General features: G+C 51.3%; 4 protein-coding genes across 4 annotated transcripts; 3 read left to right on the top strand and 1 right to left on the bottom strand.

Moving 5' to 3' along the window:
• Window positions 1-340: 340 nt before the first annotated feature.
• On the top strand, window positions 341-1,915 carry CTRU02_205923 (SWIM zinc finger protein; the record flags this gene model as incomplete). The annotated part of the gene is made up of 1 exon (XM_036722997.1): window positions 341-1,915. The coding sequence occupies one exon, from the start codon at window positions 341-343 to the stop codon at window positions 1,913-1,915; it is 1,575 nt and encodes a 524-aa protein (XP_036585295.1).
• A 416-nt stretch (window positions 1,916-2,331) lies between these two features.
• Window positions 2,332-4,050, bottom strand: CTRU02_205922 (uncharacterized protein; the record flags this gene model as incomplete). Its single annotated transcript, XM_036722996.1, has 1 exon — window positions 2,332-4,050. The coding sequence occupies one exon, from the start codon at window positions 4,048-4,050 to the stop codon at window positions 2,332-2,334; it is 1,719 nt and encodes a 572-aa protein (XP_036585294.1).
• A 7,539-nt stretch (window positions 4,051-11,589) lies between these two features.
• CTRU02_205921 (uncharacterized protein) lies at window positions 11,590-14,140 on the top strand (the record flags this gene model as incomplete). Its single annotated transcript, XM_036722995.1, has 6 exons — window positions 11,590-11,803; window positions 11,860-12,530; window positions 12,595-13,479; window positions 13,574-13,616; window positions 13,715-13,870; window positions 14,034-14,140. The coding sequence occupies 6 exons, from the start codon at window positions 11,590-11,592 to the stop codon at window positions 14,138-14,140; spliced, it is 2,076 nt and encodes a 691-aa protein (XP_036585293.1).
• A 5,359-nt stretch (window positions 14,141-19,499) lies between these two features.
• On the top strand, window positions 19,500-20,890 carry CTRU02_205920 (taurine catabolism dioxygenase; the record flags this gene model as incomplete). The annotated part of the gene is made up of 5 exons (XM_036722994.1): window positions 19,500-19,743; window positions 19,798-20,028; window positions 20,079-20,146; window positions 20,196-20,365; window positions 20,446-20,890. The coding sequence occupies 5 exons, from the start codon at window positions 19,500-19,502 to the stop codon at window positions 20,888-20,890; spliced, it is 1,158 nt and encodes a 385-aa protein (XP_036585292.1).
• Window positions 20,891-22,279: the final 1,389 nt, after the last annotated feature.

Below are 22,279 nucleotides of genomic sequence, written 5' to 3'. Positions count from 1 at the left end.
GCCTCAGTTTGCCATCTCTTCTGTTACCGCATATCCTTCCCCCCCATTTCTATATCATCTCCACAGCAGTGGACGCCCAGCAGTCGTGTGAGCACCTGTTCTTTATCGGGCCTCGTCAGGTCTCTTTTTAAATCCCTGCTCCAACGGTAAAGAGCATCGCCAACATTGATTCTGTATGGGTCCCCTACTCGTTGGCCTCGTTCAGCCGCTCCCCACTCCTTCTCTGGTAAATGCCTGGTCCTTTTCATCTATAAGAAGTCGGTGAGACGTATCAACATGGAGACCCCAACATGCTCAGTCCCGAGAAGCATATAGAACCCTGCTGCACCTTCTCAGCTTAATGTCTTCTCCCACTGCTGTTCCCCTCTTCAAGTTTGAAGACTTCAAGTTTGAAGAGCTCTCCCTCAGCAAGATGGCTCCCACAACCAGATCACAGGCTCACCAGCAAGCCACCCGAACTTCCTCCGAGTACAATGATACGGACTCCGAATCTGAGAGCGGCTCAGGCAGCAGCTCCATGAGCGATGATGACGACGATGATAGGAGAGAAGAGGACGAACCCATCGTCGTCACGTCACCCTCCAAACTCTGCTATAACCTTGACAGGCTATCACCCGAGGCCCGCGAGCGCGTCAGGGACACTTTTGACCATCCACCACAGCTATCGTTAAAAAAATGTCTACTACGCGACAACTACTATGCCTTCCATATGACTGAGCTTGTGGACCGGTCCATTCGTATCGGTTCTCCCGACAGCCGTTGGCCGAAACCCTATTGCTCCTGCATGGAGGAGAACGCGCCACCTTGCGAGCATTTGCTTTGGTTCCTAGACCAGCTTTCCAAGCAAACACTATACGACCATGACCTAACGTTGCCGTTAAACATGGCCTCTGGTGGCTATCCGGAGGAGATCGGCGACCCGTACAAAGACATTTCAACCTTCCACTTGGACGTTCTGGCTGATGGCCTTCACTGTAACATCTTTGATCCGACTACCGTCGCCGGAGACGAGTCAGAGCATGTCAATGGCTCCAGCGACTCCGAAGACTCGGGAGAAAGTGATAGCGAAGACTACCTAGATCGTCCAATTCCTCGTCGTATTCAAGAGATCCGCGAGATGCTTGCCGTCGTCACATCTGCTTCTGCCCCGGAAGACTTCCGTCCAGATCTGGTATCGTCAAGTATTAAGAAAGCTGCCGTCATAATCAACAAGAACCCCATCAAGCGCCATGACTTGGAAGGTACAATCTTCCGCATGCTTCTTACCAACGACGAGTTCTTCCACTATTTTCTTTCCAAAATGCGCCCTACCGATCCAGTCAGCGACCCCTTTCGCAAGTTGTCACAGCGTGTCGACCGCGTCCTGCATGAACTCGACGCTTTCGCTGCCGGCACTACCTCAACCACTTTGACTGAAGGACCGCGAGACGTAGCATGGGCAGCGCGCCACATTACAGGAGTTGTAGGACTCATACGAGCCGCAATCTTCAAGCGGCAGCGGCCGCTGGAGGGCTGGGAGCGTTCCAGCGCCGCAAGGGCGCTCATCCACATTCTTTCAGGAGTCGTTGAGCGAAACCGTGATTTTATACCACCAAGCACAGGCCGAGCGACGGCAGCGTCTCTCTCGCGCCAAGACCGAAATATATATCTCCGTCTCGTGGGCGATCGCGACGAGGGTTTCGTAGTGAGCATCCTCAACCTCCTTCCGCCCGACGCGGCAGCCCCCTTCCTACATAGTCTGGATGTCATCCAAGACCGGCTGGGCGTCAACGGTGCTCCGACAAGTTATGTCGAGAAGCTCCGGTCTTTGATGGCAAGGCTAAAGAGAAGGGCTAGTGTAGCCTCCCAGTCGTCCGCGGCGGGATCGAAGCGTCAGAGCCAGGGTCCTGATAGGGACAGCAAGAGGGTGAAGTGACTTATCGACCCTCGCCCCTCGCCCGAAGCCTTCCACTGGTAACCTTCGGAATGTTTTAGTCTTGAAGGAGGCTGGCTTCCTATAATGCTTCACTTCTGTCTGGCCGTCTGTGACACTCGCCTCTTTATCTTTCACTTTTCCAACTTTATTCCCTCCCACCCCATCTCCATTCCATTAGGTTTTGTTGGTGCCTCTTATTCGTTTAGACCACCGTATGTCATGTATATAGAGTACAAACTTCTGCAGCATTGAGTACTGATGTCTTTGAAGTGTTGTATGTTTTCGTCTGCGACGGAGATTTTCTGCAATTGAACATATCATAGTCGGTTTTCCATCTAGTAACTCTGTTTACCGCCTTAAATTACGTATTAATTGTATGTGTCTGTCTTCATGTCTAGGATTCTCTTTGTACAATTTCAACTTTCTTCCTTCAGCTTAGCTAGTTCGTGAAGCACCTCGCGCAGAGAAGGCCTGCCAAAGTAGTTATCTCTCCACTCTCCAGTTGCTTTCAACTTTTCTCTTGTCGCCAGAAAGTCTTCTGCCCACGATACCTCCTTCTTCCACCAGGCTGCGGCTGCACTTCTGATATTTTGTTGTCCATCGCTGTCCGCTGTGTTTACGAAGACCAATTTGCTTCCTTTTCTAACGATCTTACTGTTCAGTGTCACTCGACGGCCGCGAGTGCAATAATCGATTAAAGCTCTCAGCTTGATTGGCGTCCTCAGGTAGGCTGGAAACTCAATGTGTGCCTCACGACGATAAGACTGCCAAATAGAGGTTTGCTGTGGAGCCCCGGCTCCTTCGAAAAGACACCAGAGCACCCTCCCGAGCATATAGACCTCTGATGCTTCCTGTTCCTCAGGGCTTAGACCCCACCAACAGATGTTGTAACCCTTGGCCGGGTTAGTGTATTCTTCTCTATCTTGAAGTGCCTCGAATTCTGGGCAAATCCCTCTCAAGATCTCGGCGTACCGGTCTTTGACATCTTCGGGCATGCTTTCATCGGTAGCCAAGATGCGGATGTACTCGATAGCGTTGACTTCCGGAGAGGCAAATTCGCACCATACTCCGCGTTGCTCAAAGTCTACCATGATTGCATCTCGATGCTTGGATAGTACTACATTATCGAGGCGGAGGTCTGGATAGAAAGTACCGGAAGTTTCCCGATGATGTATAACACCAGAGGTAATTTGCATGGCCCATTTGAACTGCTCGGCGGGCGACAATGTGTTGCTGGCACGCAAGAATGGCACAATATCTCTCATGGTACCGTACTGATGATACTCAAGAGTAAAACCAAGCACGGCTACCTTGCTGCCGAAAGTACATTGCTTCGTGATAAGGTGAGCCGGACGTGACATGATGTTTGGGTGTGGCTTCACTGATAGCAACAGTTTTAGCTCATGATACAAATACTTGGTGTAACTTGTCAATGTCTTGAGGATCCACAAGACGCCCTGGATCTTGACAAGACAGACGCTGTCGTGGATCTGCTCGATAACGTGTACTTCGGATATGTCGATACACTCAGGTATTTCGACTGCAGACCCCCACATCTCCGTTAGGGCGGAGGATGAGAGTAGCTGTCGTTCCAAATAATAGGTTGGCGCAATATTGATTTCTATGGATCTGAAGTTGAGCGACAGGTTTTTGAAGACAATTCGAGAGCCGAATGGCACCGATGTGAAGAGCGACTCAGGCTCAGAGAGTTCTTTGGTCCAGTACTGTAGAGCACGGAGAATGTATTTGGCAATGTTGAGCTGCTGGACTCGAGCCCGATCCCTTGTGTGAAAGGCTACATCTAGGTCCAACAACTGCCGTACCTCTTGAGGTTGCGTCGACTGCTCTGGGATGAAGGCGTCGATGCGCATGGGCGGTATGGAGCTCAAAAATAACGGCAGCACATAAAACTGAGTCCCCAGTCCGGTGCAACCGTCAATACGCCACAAGGGCTCAGGCAAAGGATCCAGGCTGTCGATTCTGTTTTTGGGATTGAGCTGGGAAACCCCCCAGTCTGACAATGGGAACTGACGCGGGTTGGCATCGCCACGAGTCGTATGGTCGCCATGGAGGGCTACAGAGAAGGCAGCGGTAGGATGGATGATGTCGTGAATTATGTCCGACGCCAACTCCATGTTGCGACAAATGCATCCAGCACCAGAAACAAGTAAGGTTGAATGGCCCAATGGCGTAGAAGGTCCTGTAGCGAAGGTGTTTCACGGCATTGAAGGAAGATGTGGTAGTCAGAGCTAGCCAAAGTGAGAGGTGGCGCGTGGGGGAGGAGGACGGGGTGATCAAGTGACAGGTCTTCGAGGGGAAGATTGTGTCGTGCAATGCTGTAGTGCGTTGGCGAAGGAAGAGGATGGGGACTTAGGCCCCTCTGTCAGGCCGGCTCTACCTGGGTGGGACGATTATCTACGAGCCAGTGAAGACGTTGGCAAGCAGCGGAGCGAGGTTGCACCAGGCCGCAGGTTCTAGGTGGCTGGAATGGACGCTGTTGGTGACGAGGGAGACCAGGGAAGTTGCAGCTCTAAGCGTGATCGCGGGCATGGGGGGATATTTTGCATGATCATGCCGGGCTCCGATTTGTTTTTGTGTGCTTGCCCTGCAGCTGCATAAAAATGTAACGGGTTTGCGAGGGTGTCACCTAATTGGTCGGGGCTGACTGCAAGAAGCAAGACCAGATTGGTCGACAGCAAAAAGCAAGGGTGATTGGCGATTGTAATTGTGTGAGTCCATACTCGATAGACAGAAGTTGATACAAAGCTTCAACTTACGGAGTATAGTCTTCAAATCAAGGCAGTTGCGTGACTGCCGATCTGGGCCGGAGTCTCACGTTGCAGCAAGGGCTGTCTAATGGCGCCAGACACCTGGCCTTAGCCGTACTTCGTAAGCCGCATCGGCTTGCCAAGAGCTGCGGCGGCTGCCTGAGTAACCACGTGTATAAGGCGAGGCGGGAAGTCAGGTGCGATCTTGCGTGCTGGTGCGAGGTAGGTCAACTCCAGTTGGAAGGAAGGTACGGTTGTGGAATGATGCTGAGGGAAGGAAGCTGACCTAGGCGAGACCAAGCCAAGTGAAACTACGTCCAGTGCCAAGCCAATTGGCTCCTCCCATCATTGCTTCATTCCAACACTTTTCGTTTCTTTTTTCTCTTCATGGTTGCCTCATTCCGGCGATTTCTAGCAACCATTGCTTCTTTCCCAGTCATAGCCCCACCCATTAAAACCAGCCCCTCGCCAAATGAATCCGCGATGTAGTTGCAGTGGCTATCCACCAGTGGGAGGGATTACAGTGACTGCAAACCTGGAAAGCCAGAATTGACGAGGTGGTTTTCGGACCAGCTAGTTTCACACAGAATACTGTTGATAGCGCCGGGTTGACGATGCAGCAAGCATCATGCAGGCAATGTTCCGTTATACACAAGCAACCCCAGTTGTTCTGCCAAATCGCTGGTCGATGGCCGAAGTAGTCAAAATGAAATATGATAGGAAAGTATCATCCAGTGGCTGTCGAGTGGCAACGCGTAATCAGAGTACCAGAGGCTGACCGGAAGATGCCTCCGGGAGAGTGTTGCCAGTAACACTGGTGGCAGGCAAATCCATTAAGAAGCTTGCAAAAAGAATTATTGACGCGAGTATCCGTATTCGTCAACTCCATGTTGATAAGTGACCGGCGCTAAGTACATTTATAGTCTCGAGTGGTTCACGATGTTCGGGGAACACAATTGGTTGCCTTGCGTATTTGGCTTGGCAGGCTTATTCAAGCAGGCTGTCTCAATCGATAATTCCCTTTCCTTTGGCACTGTATGGTAAGGACGGGACCGCCCGTTGCGCGAAGGAATTTCAAGCAAGGTAAGATGTTATAGCATAAGGCTAATCATCAAAAGCCCTGCACTGTATCCGTATTTAGTTCGACAATGAGCACAAATCCCACTGGTTTCGTGACCCACGACACATGCCTGTCTCACTGAGTAGGTGGTTCAACCACCAACATGGACGGAGAGATACATGGGAGGCTGTAATGGGACGGTCCTTGCCTTGCTTCTACTGATCTCATTGCTTGAAAAGCACCGTACTTGCAGCTGGAGGCGCCAGTCCCATAGTTACATCTGGAGGCTTTCTGCCGGCACCGAGGAAAGAACGTATCACAGTAGGGAGTTTGGGAAGCTGCTGCCAAGCTGGACAACGTCAGGGAAACATACTGGCCTGGGGGTCACGGCACCCACCCAGACTTGTATCTACGAGGTTAGTGCCAGGTACGCTCAGTCTAAAGCAGCCGTTTAGGTGTGCTAGAGACGCTCTTCCGTCCTGGGAAGGTTCGACGCTGCATCCGGACAAAGAAGTTGGAGTGTACCCCACGTGACAGGGGACTCAAATGAAGGATTAGATCTCGCTCCTCGCCATCTCCAAGACCCATTGCAAAACTCTGCCCGATCGCAAGCGGAACGGATCTCCTGCTCGTTGATTTAGCTTGGCCACCTCTCAGCCAACCATCTCCGCCTATCGTAGTGTACATCATGTATCTCATGGGCACATGAGTGAACATTCGGAGATCCGTAAGATCTACTTCATCCCACATGCCGTGAGCTTTTGCTAAGGTCACCCGCCCTTCATCATGGTTCCCTGTTCAACTTCTCGAAAAGCACAGATAACACTTCTTAATTCTGCTTCCACATCGCACTTGCCGAACAAGAAGTCTTACTCTGGTAGCGAAGGAATCACATCCACATCGCCAACCACGAACCTGCACATTTCTCCTGCCGATTGCTCGGCTGAAGCACTCACTGTTTTCTCGCTGCAAGCCGTTAAACCATCATACCACTCTCTTCTCTGGCTTTCCCTCAGCGACACACGCATATTCAATGGTGGGGCAGAAAAAAAGCGAGGGCGTTAGCGAGGTTCTAGCGGCGGCATCTTTCGGCTTATTTCACTCGGTAAGATGGAAGGAGATAATCTTTGAGCATCCCGTGCCGTCACACCTGGGCCAACAAGGCGTCGTTATGAGTTGAAGCAAGTGAACCACTGCCCTTCCCCTCTACGATCGCCAGTGATTATTCGAAGGACCAGATAGATCTAGGACGAAACTAAACACCCTGGATGCAAGCTGCAGAAAGTTTCACTCCCCTATACCTCCCACTCTGACCAGTCAAATAGCTACTTGCTAAGACGAGCACAGCTCAAGAAGGAAAGACAATTTCTCCACTTACTTTTTGTGAGAAGCGCTCCGTAGGAACCTTGTCCAGCCCCCGATGCCCATCACACCGGGTGGATATATCCACTCCATGCCATGGGCAGATGCTGGCGCCCGAGTCTGCTACCCGTCCGCCCACGCACTTTAGCTTGACCGAAGCGCAAGGTTGTCCTTGCTCCGCCAGAAGCGATAGCAACGGAACCTCTTCCGCAAAAGGCGGACCATGCAAGTGCGGCTGCACTTACATTACATATGGAACACTGTAGGTTATTTTGACTTGAAAGGAAACCCGCAAAACTGGCACACACGCTCACACACAGACTCTAAGTTAGGCCCAATGCCTAAGTGAGATTATCGCCTAGTGATAGCTCTCACGGGCAGCTTCCTATTGTTTAACATCGACCTTTCAAAGGCAATGTCGCGGCCCTGGGAAACGGTTGCCAGATTGATATTAAGTGTTTGCCCTGCGCCTCTTGGCAATCAGTTGGGCGTTGACTCTCATCCCAGTGGGTTGATTCGCTCTGTCGACTATTTGCTACCGGTCTTGGCACCCACACGAAGTTACTTCCACTACGGTGGATACACCCGTTCCTTCGGTCCCGCCCTCCATCAACCCAAGTGCACCCCCCCTCGGATTTTTACACCCTAGCACGAAATGCGATGTTCAAGATTCCGCTTGTACGAAATATTGGTACGAAGTATACTCCAGGGAAAAGGGCTAGGAGAAAAAGCACACCGACGACGCTAGAAAGACCCATGACGGCCGGTTGACAGTCGACGTGTTATTTGTGCAGGTGGACCTAGCAATAATTCGCGCTGCACTTACTTATGGAAGCAGCACACGCCCCGTCATCTGACCGTTCCAGGGTTCGTTCATACGATTACGGATCGAATTTCTCGGCTTGTTGGGTAACCATCCACACACGACGATTCCAGCTCACCGGTTGCCCATTTGAGCTTAAACCATCTACAGTATCCTGCGTCCCACCACGCCGTTGCCCCTCACTCTTCCTCCTGATGCTTGCTTTTTGCTTTCAATTGTGCCGCTGCTACTGCTGCTGGCAAGACACGGGCCAAACAGACCTTATGGGCCCGGCAGACAACAAGGCTTGGTTCAAGGATCAACTACATTGTACGGCCAGAGCATATTACTTTACTTCATTTCGCCTCACACAAACCGGTACGGCATCATGCAGAGGAACGTCGGATGTTGATTTGATACGAGGCTATTAGTGGGGGCTTCCCTGACCTCATCAGCTGCATCGACTGAGGCATCCGTCATTCGTGGCGGCCGCACATGCAGGGCCTGCTCTCGATAGATACCCTTACCAGTAAGAAGGAGCCAAAATGTTGACCGACATATTTCTTTCAAGACGAGAAGGAGGTACATTGTTTGCTCTCTGCCGGGTCGCCCAGTTGCATAATCCGCATCATGCACCTCGTCAACTGCCCAACAGGTTAAAAGATGTGATTTCCGGATGAGGACAACTTGTCGTGGCTAAGAAGAAAAAAAAAAATACGCAGGTCGGTACTATTCTGGAACTGGCGGGCGAGCTGCAGGTCGCGCTCATTTCAGATTCCTGGATCATCTAGTCAAGATTTGATTGAATCACCACGCGTTTAGCCACCGACCACCATGGTTAACCCGGGGGGGGGAGGAAGCAGGGGGTATCGAAGGCGGTCAAGGGCTGTTCGGCAAACATGGGGCTGTCGAAAGTGCGCATCCTGCAAGCTTCACTTTTTTTGACAACCGGCAGGGCTCCTTACACTGTGCCTCGCTTGACGGCCCAGCGCGGCGGGCGCGGCCAGGCCATGTGGAATCAGGCAGCGGCGGCGGCGGCGATGGTGGTGGTGGTGGTGGTGGTGGTGGTGGTGGACGCACACCCGGTTACTGGAGCAGAGCGGCTACATCATCGTCTAGGGCAAAGAGTGCTAATTGTTCCTCAGTCATATGCGAGCTACCAACACAATCGACTGACAGTCTGACCGATCGACCGATATACTGGGAGTCTAACCAATCAAGATGCGATTTCTGGCCAACTAAATACTCACGATCCGCAAAGACGGAGATGAAGCTTCTCCCCAAGATTCTTTGTTGACCGTTATTCTGGAACCTCGCTATGGTGGAGGCGACAGGGGTATTATCACAATGTTTTTCCCAGACGCTTCCTAAGACCAACCCCTCGTGCCGTCTCTCGGATAAGCGGTGACAGTCTCTCGGTTACGACAGGTCCTTTCCCCCAAAGAAACTCGACAACTAAACTCTCACAATTTTCATTCCCACGCACCAACCAACCAGTACACGTTGACGCACATCTATCTCAGCTGCTCCAGCAACCTAATGGCACCTGATAGACAGAATGAATAGTGTCAGACCCTTGGGACCGTGGCGCTTTCCGATGAAACATAAAAAAGCATAGAAGTCAGACTGGTTCATGGGTGATGAATGAATCAAATTCAGGGGTCGCGGCTGTACACAGGATGGTTGGCTGACTCGGCCTGTTGGTTACACGGTACAAGCTGTTAGCCGGGCGATGGATGATGATGACTTCCCAGTCTCGTCAGATCACGTCGTCGCCCGCATGGGGTCACTAATGACAGCTTCACGTAAGCACTCGCAACTCGCACCTGAAAACCCACATGTTAGGCAACGCCCAGCCTCGAGTAACCTTCCCCTTCCCGAAACCAGCCGATGCCAAACTGGAAGTGACGGCGCATCCTTCTTCGGGCGATAGTATATTGTATTTACTATGGAAAACAGTTAGGATATCTGCAGACCTAGCTGCGGAAGGAAGTTCTTTTCATTATTGGTGTAGCCTTCCGAGGCGTAAACAGGGCAAGCAGGCAACTGTTGGTAGCACAGGAGAAGATGCACTTTGAGAGGTAGAATCAGGATCAACAGTGCTCACAACGGTTGGTACCATACCGTTCTTTCCCACCCCTGCTGCCTTGTTCCCATCAGACGGGCAGCCTGAAATCCATCCACTCGGCAGGGGCGGGAAGATGCTCGGCTCCTCCTCTCGCGTGGCGTGGTCTCAAGGACCCCTGTCTTTTTCATGAGTACCCCTCAGACCGGTGAAATACAATTCAGCACGGGTGCAGCCCACTTCCTCAACTTCTCTCACCGAGTCTTCTCACTTCAGCCTCGACTCCTTCGACAGACCGACCGACCAGCACAGGCTACGCCAATCGCCAGTAACAGAATCTCTATCGGCACTCTCTCTGATCTTAGCCAGCCCGCGCGCGCAACGCTGTGCTCCACCGCAGGCGACATTGCACAAAGCAAGCAACGAGGACCCCAGAGGCTCCAAAATCTTGTCGAGCGGGCAAGACAGCGAGAGACACATAGGCTCAGACCACGGTCAGAATCACGTTGTGACAGCAGCGAAGAGCCAACAAGAAACCGACCAGAAACAGAAGCAGAAGCAGGCGCATCTAGAAAGCAGAGCGACAGACAGTCCAGTGTGCTCGCTTCCAAACCGGCACGCAACGCACTTGCCGCCTTTTCCTTTGGTTGTTTCCCCCCCCTTCGGCCGAGTGTGTCTGCTGTCGAACAGGGCCTGCCTCTGTCTTTCTGTGTCGCTCTTCACATTTGCCCATTCTAGCCCGACTCCCTACTGTTACCTCTCACTCCTCTTTCCCCTACACTGACCTGTTCTTCTCCGCCGCCTGTTTCTTGCCGAGTCATCAACCCTCCTCTCCTTTCCCCTACCTACCTGCCCTCTTTCAGTACTCCACTCGCGCACAAGGGGTGCCATTATGTGGCAATGGCTCTCGTGAGACCGTAGCTCCCCCACCCCCTCCCGGTGAGGCGCAATTTTCTACGCTCCCCTTGTGCTTGCTGTGCCTGCTCACTCCTGCCTGCCTACTGCTGCTGCTGCTACTGCTGCTGCTGCTTGTCTCTGTTGTATACATTATACATGCCACCGGTTGTGGTACTTGGTCTCGCTACTAGGCTCTGTCCAACACACCCTCTCTCATTGCATCAATCATGGTAAGAGATGTCCCTGCTTCCCGGCTGGCGGCAGCGTGCATGGGATATATCACCGATCTTCCCCATTGTCCTTCCAGCCCAGCTGCCGTCTCAGCACCCGCATCATTACACACACATCATTCCCTCATACCTTTTGGTTAGCCCTGACTTTTTCATCTTTGCTGATCACGCCCCTTCCCCCTTCTATCCTGTCACCCAAATGTGCGGTGAATTGATTTCGTCTTAGAATCATAATAATCTCAAGAGGCGCCGGCCTCCTGGCACCGAGAGCGACTCTTCCATAGTGCCAGCGCAACAGACTTCGCCGCTTCCATTACAACTCCCACTTGACTTCTACTACCTTCCCCCCGACCTACAACAACAGATTACCGAAGTCGCATCGGTATACCATCTCTCTGGCCCTCAGCTTCATCAAATAGCTTCTCAAGCTTATCACGAATCACAACTTGAACACATTAACAAAAGACACAGATCATTACAATACGACCCCATGTCGTCCCACTTCCCAGGCAGTTCCTTTCCACAGGACTCCTCAGAGAAAGCTCACCAGGCTGGACAGTATGGACAGCATCGCCTTACCAGTGTCGATGCGGGACCATCATCGGCTTTGCAAGGTTCCGGTATTGCTAACGGCCTGGCCGAACGGTTAGCAAACCTGGTTGTTTGCTGTCAGCACTGCTTTTATCCGGTTGCTGTTCCTGATGGTGTGTAATGTCTTGTCCCAATGACGTTAGTAACTCTGATACATAGTATTTGCCAGGCTATCAATTGATTCCTGAGTCAAACTCGTTTGGCTATGGAACAACTACCGGCTATGAGATTGAGAAGCGGCCCTCGGCAGATGTCGCCCAGCAGGATGTTTACGTGCCAACAACTATCTCGCCAAGCGGGGCCAATTCTTTCCCTACCGAAGAAAACGGATTGATGAGTACCTATGTGACCAGCTACCAACCTGTGCGAGAGAGTACTAGTCAAGGACTGGCGGCTCCACCCGGTGCGCCTGACAACTTGGTGTACACTCCTGACATCCCTGAGACACCCTACTACACCAACATCTCAACTTCTGCTGCTGAGGTATCTCATGGCTTATCCAATGTCACGAACCATGCAGTGCCCGCGAGTGACTTGGTACCAGCTCCCTACGACGGGAACATGATTGACATGGCCGTGCCTTCCACCCTGCAACACCAATCGCTGATACCCGTTACAACCTCGGGCTTCTCTATGACCACACCGTATACCATGGAGATAGGTGTCCAGAGTGAGGATTTGGGCCAGCCAGCAGCAAGCGCCAGACTCGACATTGTTTACCCTCACCAGCGGCCGCCGGCTTCCAAGCGGGGTCCCTTCAAGGACATCAAACAGCGACAGGAAACAGCTAACACCAGGAAACTGGGCTCATGTGTACGGTGCAAAATGCAAAGAATACGCGTAAGTATTCACTAAATCACACCAACGTGGGACGACTCCGAAAGTTGGCTGACGTTGCGGCCAGTGTGTACCGGACCCAGAGGACCCAACGGGTTGCTGTCTAACATGCAGCAAGCACAAACAACTACCTCGGCAGCCCTGTGTTCGTGCTAAGCTTACGGAAGTCAAGTGCATGAAGCCAGGGCAGGTACATGGTTTTGAATGGACACTGCGTTGGGGAGACAACGGCCCTGTAGACAACATTGCGAACTGGGCATCGTCTGAGGTAAAGACGATTGAAGTAACGGAGGGCTACACGCGCGGCATGTCAGTACAGCTTCATGTGCGGCAATTCGTCCCTCAGAGAGGAGACAAGCTGGAGCGATCTTGGGTTACTCTTGATGGTATCAAAAAGTCTGTGCCAATTCCCCCTTACGCCATTACGGATCTCGATGAAGCCCAGTCGGCCTACCAAGATTACATTAGGAGAGGCGTTGTCGAATGCTTTACCTCGGTTATCGAGGGCGTAATGGGCGCTCGAGACCATCTTCTTTATGCCACTTATCGCAAAGCCTGGGAGCTATCTCAAGATTTGAGGACGTCCGCAGAGGAGCGGGAACTCTTGCTTCACACTTTGGAGTTGTGGTTGGCCGTCCGTTTGACGACAAAGTCGGTAGAGATCGTAGGAAACGAGACGCTCGGCATGGATCACGGTATTCTGGACAGCAGTAGTCCACAGCACGGGAGTATACCTCTACCGCCAGTTATGGGTGCACAGCTGGACTTGGTTCTTATTCAGCATATACAGACAAAACTGCGACGGGAAATGCTGGAAAGACTACAGAAGATGACACAGCAAAACAAGCAGAAGACGTGGTTGACCACATACCTTGTCACATTCATATTGCTGCATAACATAGCACTTCTTACGAACCACGATGCCTCGTATGCCAGGAAACATGGGATGAAGGCAAGTAGGATGTAGTAGGCTGGGAGTTTTCGGTCATTTGTGGTCTTGGGTGTTGTACTTGAGCAAAATTTACTGACTCGTGACTGTTAAACAGACAAAGTTCGCTCGACAGCAAGAGGTGAAAGAGTACCACTGGGGTATGTATGAGCAACGGGATGGGGCAACATTTCATTACTGCCGCTACCTCAATTGTGTTTTGTTGAGTAAGACATGCTGACGAATGACGGATGGATAGGCGGTACGATTCTTCTGTCGTACTTCCACTACTGCAACAAGGGAAATTTGCCGTTTACCGAAGATTTCAAAGAACAAGATATGCGGCAGCTTGCCCAGTTGGACGAACAGGCGATGCAATTTATTCAATGGACGCGATCACAGGCCATGGCGCACAGTAAGTGACTGCTCTCTTTTTTCGTGAGGCACAGAGAAGGTTCCAATCTTGGTCTTCAGATCGCCCTCTGCATAGCGCTTCGTTGCTCCCTTCCGGACGAGAAGTGGCGTGGAGGGGGGAACCAACAATGTTGTTGAACTAGCGGCTGACATGACAAAACCAGGACACGAATGGGAGAAGCTACACCACGCCAACGAGTACGAGAAGCCATACTTTTTCGTTAGCCAGCTGTTCCAGCGTGACTGGAAGCCCCAAGAATGGGTATACTAAAGCGGGGGCGATTTCATGGCGTGAGTGGTGTGCTTTCCGGGGGCGTTTATTTGTCCCCATTTTTGGATCATTCTTGGAACCAGGGAGGGAGGTACTGCGGCGATAAGCTAAGGCGCAATATGGGCAGGCCAAAAGCGAAGTCGTTGGTTTTCAACGTCCGGCATGGATGTGGAGTTGTTTTTTCAGGTGTTTTTTTTTTCTTTTTTTCTCGTTCATGCCCTTGCCTGTTTCTCCTATTCTCATTCGACCGGGACGCTCAATTGGAGATTTGTCTATGTCTGTTTGGTTTGGCGAGCTACAAGGGAGAATGCGTCTTAGTGGCTCGTTGTTTTCGGGATACCATGGTTGTCAGGGAGAACGAATGAGCTGATGATGGGGATGATGACGATACTGAAAAAGTGGAGAACATGCTCCAGAGCGAGAATGTTGCTGTCTGCCTGAGTTCCCGTTCTTTCTATTGCGTTATCGTGCGTCTTAGGTAGTACGTGTACAATTTGTTGTGGAGAGACGAAATCATAGTGCCCGTTCACAAGCACCTTTTGATCGCAGATGCGAGAGGCAGATCCACAATGGAACTCGATCCGGATGCCGATGGAGCTAGTTACTGGTGCTGAAGCTGGAGATGGGGATGTAAATGGAGTGTAAAATGCATCCGACCAGGTTCATGATCAACAGTCATTCTTTCTGGTCCAATCTCGGTTCAGAAACTATCCTTCCCTTTGATTTTTCTTGATGGATGATGTCTCGGGGTGGCTTGTTGATCAGCAATACGTGCGCCGTTGACAGGGTCCTGCAGGCGTGCTGCAGTCGGGCGTTCCGTGGAAGGTGTGGAGTCGAATGTTATTTGGCAGGAGTCCTTCACCGGCCGTGACAGTCTCCACTTTTCTATCAGATTTCATCTGCATTTCTGGTTCGCGGGCCGAGCCAGTGCTGTCAAAAAGTTAAATCCCAGACAAGACACCTTAGACACACAGATAAACAGGCCAAAAAAAAAAAGTACAGATGAACATCGGAATGTTTCTCTCTGGGGATCGAGGAGGTCAGCAGAAGACTAGGGAGGGGAGGAAGACGGGGATGGAGATGGTGGTAGGAGATTACGAACGAATGCCGTTCAGCAAGCATGCATATCGAGGTGGGTATGGAAATGAGGGAGTACATGCCGGTCTAGACTTTCTGTTGGTTCGAAATTCACGATCTCTTGACCCAAGCGATGTTTGTGGCAAGATTGAGCATGAATATTAAACGGAGGGGCAGCAAAAGGAAGCATAACAGTGAAGAAGAAAGAATGGTGGTCCTTGCCGCACGCTTCGCATTCCTACCTTGCCCACCCTTTCTTCGGAACTCTGGGATGGGAGAAATTGTCCTTGGCACATGTACGATCTAGCAAGCGGTACGGATAGTGGCCCGGAGAACTACACAAACTTAGCCTGCACCTGCATTAAGTTGCAAGGTTTGTTCTGAACGGAGATAGTATCCAAGTGGGAGATGTGGTGGGCGGGGGGATGAGGTGTAGTCGAAAGTGGATACTCCGGAACTTAGGAAGTACGTATCGGTACCCCACCGGGTCCCTCCCACTGGAAGTCACCAGACACACCTTTTGACTTGCCAATAAGGCTACGCCCAGGAACAGCTTGCAGCAAGCCCCAACCATCGGTGTCAAGGATTGCGGCTTCCACACCCTGCTCTCCTACTGTTCGGCTTCTTGCCTACTTTCGTGTGGGTGGGAAATGCAAGGTAGGATCAAGAGAGCAGAAAAACATGCCCTTCTCTGTATATCACCCAAGTCTGACGAGGGGTTGAGAAGTTCTCCATTTCCCTTTTTCACCGACTCCCTCGTTGTTCACTATTACCTCATCTCCGCCCTTTTTTTTTTTTTTCTTCCTTCCTTTTCTCAAATCCCTTTCTTGCTTTTTCTTCATTCTATTCTCGATTCCTGTATGTCTCCAGTTACGTGCGTCTGTGGGACATAACGCCCCTATCCACAGTTGCATATGAAAAGTGCCCGCGATTTCGGTACGTACCTTGTGCTCGATGTGCATTTAGCAGGTACACGTCTTCATGGTATTCTTCATTGCTTTTCTTGCCGGGACATCAGTTACGTTACCCATGCCGCCTACTCCACGTTTAGACATGGATACCTTGGACACACTCACACGAACGCGATACTATCTGCGATGGGCGTCCCAGCCAGCCAGCTAGCCACCAGCGTCTTCCAGCGTGCAACCCAAGACGCTCTGCTTTTCATTCTTCATTTTCCCCCTCCCGTAGCATTTCCACACACATCGTTTTATGCTCCATCTCGCTATCATCCATGGCTTACCAGTCATACACCATGAGGGACATCCTCATACGATTCACCCCCGTTCTGTCTGATGGGCGACTTGTTAGGCAGTCCCCGATGATCGGACAGGGTTGGGTAAGTGTGGTGACCAGCAGCAAGCGATTTTGGGAAGCGACAGGATACAGCTAATCTGAGCTTGGGGTAGCCATCCTCTGAAGTCCGATGGAGGTTGGTCGTTCATTCTGCGACTTACCCGGCTTTAGCCTAGGGACACAGAAGAATAGTCACAATATGGTACAACCCTTACAATCAGCAACATAGATCGGATCGGCTGTCATTTGCGATAATCTCCCTCCCGGGGCGCACAAGACTCTGCATCGCCCGATTTTACAGAGTGCGGAGCCAGGTGATGCCAATCACACCGCTCGAGCGTGGCTGAAGTTTCCGACTCACAATCGTCCCGACGTCGTCCCGATACTTGAGCTTCTCAAGAGTGAGTACGTTACACAGCTTTCCATAAATTTTCCAGGGCTTGTCAGCTCCAGGAACGTCACGCCTGAGTGTTTCCCCCCCTTCCTCAGTTTTCCGGAAATCCCATTTGTGTTCCCCGTCTCCTCTCATAAGTCTCCGTCGATCGCGCTGGCACATGAGGCGCTAGCCACAAAACGTGGTTCTCTCAGCGCGAAGTCATCATACAAGTTGCTGAATGCACGCCCTGTATCTTCTACACCCTGCCATTTCTACTGCTAGGGAGGAGAATTGGTGCTCCATGTTCCTGATGTCGACCTCTCGCTACAATCCCCGTTGCATTCCTCCTCTTATCCACCAGTACCTGGCCTTCCAGCTGCATGGAAGCGTCAGTCTGTCTATCTACAGAGTACATGGCAAGGAACCAGTCACCACATGTCTTCGATCTCCGTCAAGATCCCAACGTGGAATGGAAATGCGACATCCGTGCCACCACGAGGTGCCCCAACAGCGTAAGTCCACTTCTGTTTCTGTTTCTCGTGTGCATTGGGCCGTTTCCGTGGTTGGTTGCTGTTCTGAGCGCAAGCCAGCTAGCCGTCTGTACGTGCGTACGTGCATGGCACATACACGCACCATATACAAACATACACATGAGCGTACACATCAATGATTCTCTTGACAACAAGCCTAAGATTGCTATGGTTTTTATTTTTATTTTTACTTTTATTTTTCAATCCAAGGAAGACCTTCTGTATTTCAATTTCTCTTGCTTGCTTGCTTTTACGACTTTTATTTATTTGTATCCCTGGCAATGCGCTCAAACTAGTCGTTTCCTTCGTGCTGTAATGGAGCTTCTTAAAAAAAAGAACTGGGCCCTTGCTCTGGATAATTGCAGGTACTCACCCCTCCTCTGCCACTGTTCTTTGCGTCTCGTACTCCCATCCCCCTCTCGATCTTTTATTCCCCCTCCTTCCTTGTGGGCTCCGCCATTTCACATGAACCAACACCAATTGCTTAATCAACTCTTACGTGCAGTTTCTCATGTCCACACCCATGTCTCGAGCTAAGGGCATGCCTGCTCGGAGAATGAGCAAAGTATGGTAGGACCAGGAGGTAAGGGCTGGCTGAAGCACAGCAATCGTTTGTTTAATGGGTGTGCGCGTACCTATCCTACTCTTTTTTTTATTCTTTTTTTTTCCTATCCCCATGCTGGATTCAGGTAGTTCATCGTAATCACGGCTCGGCCTAGCCCGGCCAGCCCAAAACACCCTTTCCTCTTGTTTCGTTTCTTCTTCTTCGCCGGGTACCTGCGAGGTTGCTGTGCGCTTCCATATCATGCCGTTGCACACTTGGCCGTATGGCTGGCTACCTCAGGGAAGCGGCACTTCACCGGTTCGGTAGCGTGCTTGCTGTACCTTGCTTTGCCTCCCATACCATCCATACCTACCTATCTGGTATATGCGAAATACCCATCTTTTCTTTCCCTCCGATTTGGAAGATCCATGACAGTGCTTGCAGCAAATGTAAGGTAGAAGGTGTGTGCCGCCCTTCCTTGCTGCATCTCTTCTTGCCTCGCTTTGCTTCGTTTTGCATCTCGTTCTTGCATAGTGCCTGCCTTGCATCCCGTCCCTACCTTACTTTCCTTACCCTATTCTTTATTTTTATTCTGGATACCTTACCTGAGGTAGCTTCGACTCCATCTCCCTTCCGTTCTTTGGTCCTCTGACCTCACGGCCGTTTCTTCTCCCGCCTTGACTTAAAATGTCTTGACGGACAACCTCGCATCGCATCACATCGCCTCATCTCCCCCCAGCCCTCCCAACGGCCCGGCTCACTACACATAGCCCTTGCCGCTCTCCCGCGAGATTTCCTGCTTCCGGGCGTGCGCATTTGAGGTAGCCATCTACAGTATCCTGACGACACTGTCAACTACGGTACCCATACCTCGCCTTCTGTTTCCTTCCTTACATCTAGTTCGTCGCCATCGAACCCCTACACGCGGGCAGGCGCATTCCCGGAACCGCTTTCCCAGGGTCCCATACATCACGCTGCTTCTTGCCGTGTTATCTTGCTGTCCTTCGCCTGTCCTTCTTCGCCTGCCTATATTGCCTGCCGCCTTGTTCGAGAATTCTTTCCACACCGACTGGGACTGCAACTGCATCCTGAAGGGGCCCACGAGAAGGTATATTAGGTGTCTGCCAGATCATGACAACTCCTCCTAATCATCTTTCTCTCAACAATTTCCTCTCCCGCCAACGTCGCCATTTTAACCCTCGTCCCTCTCTACTCTTTTCCTTTGGACTAGTATACAAGACTGTCCTCATCATTCAGGCCTGGCCGTTTCCACGCAGGAGCCACCTCTACACGTATTCTCTCTCACGATCGTGAGACTGTTCGGTCGTCGCGTAGTTCTCTCTCAGTCTTGCTCCAAGCCATTCCCTGATTCAGTTTCTATTCACGCTCTCATTTCCTCGTTCTACGCCCCAAGACTCATCACAGCCAGCAATATAAAACAGAGACCTACAGGTTTGTTGACCCTTGCTGCGAGTTAATCATTGCGGCACCTTGTCCGCTTCTAACACGTCGGTTTTCAGTTCTCACATCAGCAAGATGGCGTCCACTGCTGTTGGCCCGGTCATGGGTGCTGCCGTACCACCCGCTGCTCGCCACATTTATCAGATCGACTGCAACGCTCCAGTCGCGGGCATGCCTGATCTCCCCACTGGCTTTCCCGAGACACTGGGCCTCGAATCAGCCTGGACTGGCCCGCAATTCACTCAAGAGTTGCAGTACACATACTACCTCACCAACTCAGATCTTGATGAGCTCATGGCTGCATTGAAACACTTCAAAGGTATTTTGAAATTAGCTCATTCGATAAGTCTAGTCGCTAACTGTTCCTCCAAAGCTTTGGGACTTGACGGCGATCTGGTTGACCAGGAAAACTTCCCTCTTCCTACCCTAGGGGCTACCCTTGGCCGTCTTGCTGGTGACATCCATCATGGCAAGGGTTTTGCTGTAGTCCGCGGCATTGACCCGCAGAAACACTCCATCGAGGATCTCACGGTATTATATCTTGGCATCCAGGGGTATGTTGCCAACCAGCGCGGCCGCCAGGACAAGAAGGGAAACATGCTTGGTACGTCGGGTAACCGCCCGTGCTCTGCAAATCACTAAACTCTTTCCCAGTTCACATTGTTGCCGACAACACTACCCAAGCCAAGGCAGATCACCACCGCCATTCTACATCATCCATTGTAAGAAATTTTGCTCGTGTCGTCGACAAGTCACTAACCAAACACTCAGACCTTTCACAACGAAGAGTCAGGCGACATTGTGAGTTGGCTGACCAGAGCCACTGCTGCAACTGGGGGCAAGTGTATTATTGCCTCTGCCCACACCGTCTACAATATCCTTGCCGCCACTCGACCGGATATTATCCGAACATTAGCCCGTTCAGATTGGCCTTTTGCCCTGTATGTTCACTCCCCCAATGTCATTGTGGCATCTGCTGTCAGTCACATAGATTTAGGTTTGCATGCTGACTTATTCATAGCCCCAAGTTCCAGTGCCGTCCAGTCCTGTTTCACCACGATGGCAAAATCATCATCAATTTCGGTCGCACTCCCCTGATGGGCAATGCTACCCACCCCCGACCTGACCATCTCCCTTCCCTCACCCCTCGGCAGATCGAGGCCCTCGACGCAGTTGAGACCATCGCCAAGGCCACACAGCTTGAGATTCAGACTCAACCAGGTGATATTCATTTCATCAACAACTTGGCCATCCTCCATCGTCGCGAGGGCTTTGTCAATGGGCAAGGTCCTAGCGAAAAGCGTCATCTTGTACGAATGCGAGTACGTAACACGGAGCTAGGCTGGTCCATTCCCAATGAGCTTCAGCGCGAGTGGTTCAACGCCTTCGAGAAACCCGCCGACCGTGTTTGGCATCTGGAGCCCATGCCTGATGCTTTTTTCCCTCTGAGGAAGTATCCCAACTAGTTCTGCTCTTTCGATTATCAACTTTTGCGCAGGGTCACTCGAATGAACATGGTCGAAAATTGGTGAAGGGGCGTCACGGTTGCATTTCTTGGACTTGCATTTCTTGGACTTGCATTGATTATCCCTGGGGACTCGGACTCACTCTGGCGTGGAGCGACAAATGCATCTTCTCTTCTTTGCTTTTTCCCTCACCGTATATTATTACCCTCGCCAACCCCCCAAAAGTTTATTCTCCTTACTTGTCTTTCATGGTCAGATGCGCACGGAGTCAGATGGAGTTCGCGCAGTAGAACCCGGCAAGAAAAAAGCATGGGTACATGGATGGGATGTAAAACTAGGAGTTTGTCTGTAATAGAAATTAATTACCCATTCACCGTCTTTCCCAACCATTGAGGCTCATGGTGAGAAAAGCGCAGATCATTGACCCTTTGCAGAGCCATGAGCGAGACAAATCGGCGCGGTTCCCTGCCTGCCAATTATGTGGCTGCATATGGAGGCGGTCACAGATCACACGACCGTGGTGCTGGAACTCTGCAAGCATGCAGCACCGGTCAGAGACCGGAATCAATGATTGGACGGTTCAGGACACCGGTGTGCGGTTGCCAATGCCGCGAGAGTGGACGTCAAGCCATTGCTTCAGCTAGCCATCTGTGACCGCCTCAGAAAGTCTCAATAACGGCCTTAACAACCTCTTCGTACCGAAGAACGGGAACCTACAGAATGGCCAGACTTAGTGAGAATATCGAATCGCTAATGTGCCATTTTGCAACTTTGAGTCGGTGATTCTCCCAAAAATTTCGTCCTGGAGAGCGTAACCAGAAGTTCTCCCCTTCCCATATTTGTTGCACGTGTAACAAGGGAAAACTCTGTACTGTATGAACGGATAGATGTTTGGGTTGTTGCAATTCGAGCTCTTGTGCTTTCTTCTTGGTTGGCCTTGAATGTACGAATACGTGTATGTGGCGCTTAGGTGCAATGCCAAACATCCTTGCATTCGAAAGGCCAGTTGGGTATGCAGAAAAGCAAACACTCGGCTTGAACAAGCATTCATGCCCAAGATTCCAACGTAAATGGGGGCAAATGTCCATCGGATAACATGTGCATTCCGGTCTGCAAAAGATTGACCGGTCGACGGCTGACCGACATGTTGGGCATGGCAGGCCGCAGATATCGGGGCCAGGGCGTGAGCTCAACCTTCTTCTTCTTCTTCTTCTTTTTCCCTCCTCCTTCAGCCAATGGAGGTAGGCAGTAGTAGCGGTTTCAACATCTGGTTCAAGTTATGCACGGCATTGAGATGATGACGACTTCGCCAGGTCGGCCATTAACATGAAGGCAAACATGTGGCTGCAGACTTGACGGGACAGTGACTGGTGTCTGACGTCTGCACCA

The sequence above is a fragment of the Colletotrichum truncatum genome, assembly GCF_014235925.2.
Source record: "Colletotrichum truncatum strain CMES1059 chromosome Unknown Contig_0003, whole genome shotgun sequence".
Lineage (NCBI taxonomy): Eukaryota > Fungi > Ascomycota > Sordariomycetes > Glomerellales > Glomerellaceae > Colletotrichum > Colletotrichum truncatum.
The sequence above is the reverse complement of the archived record's forward strand: the minus strand, read 5'-3'. Positions and strand labels throughout refer to the sequence as shown.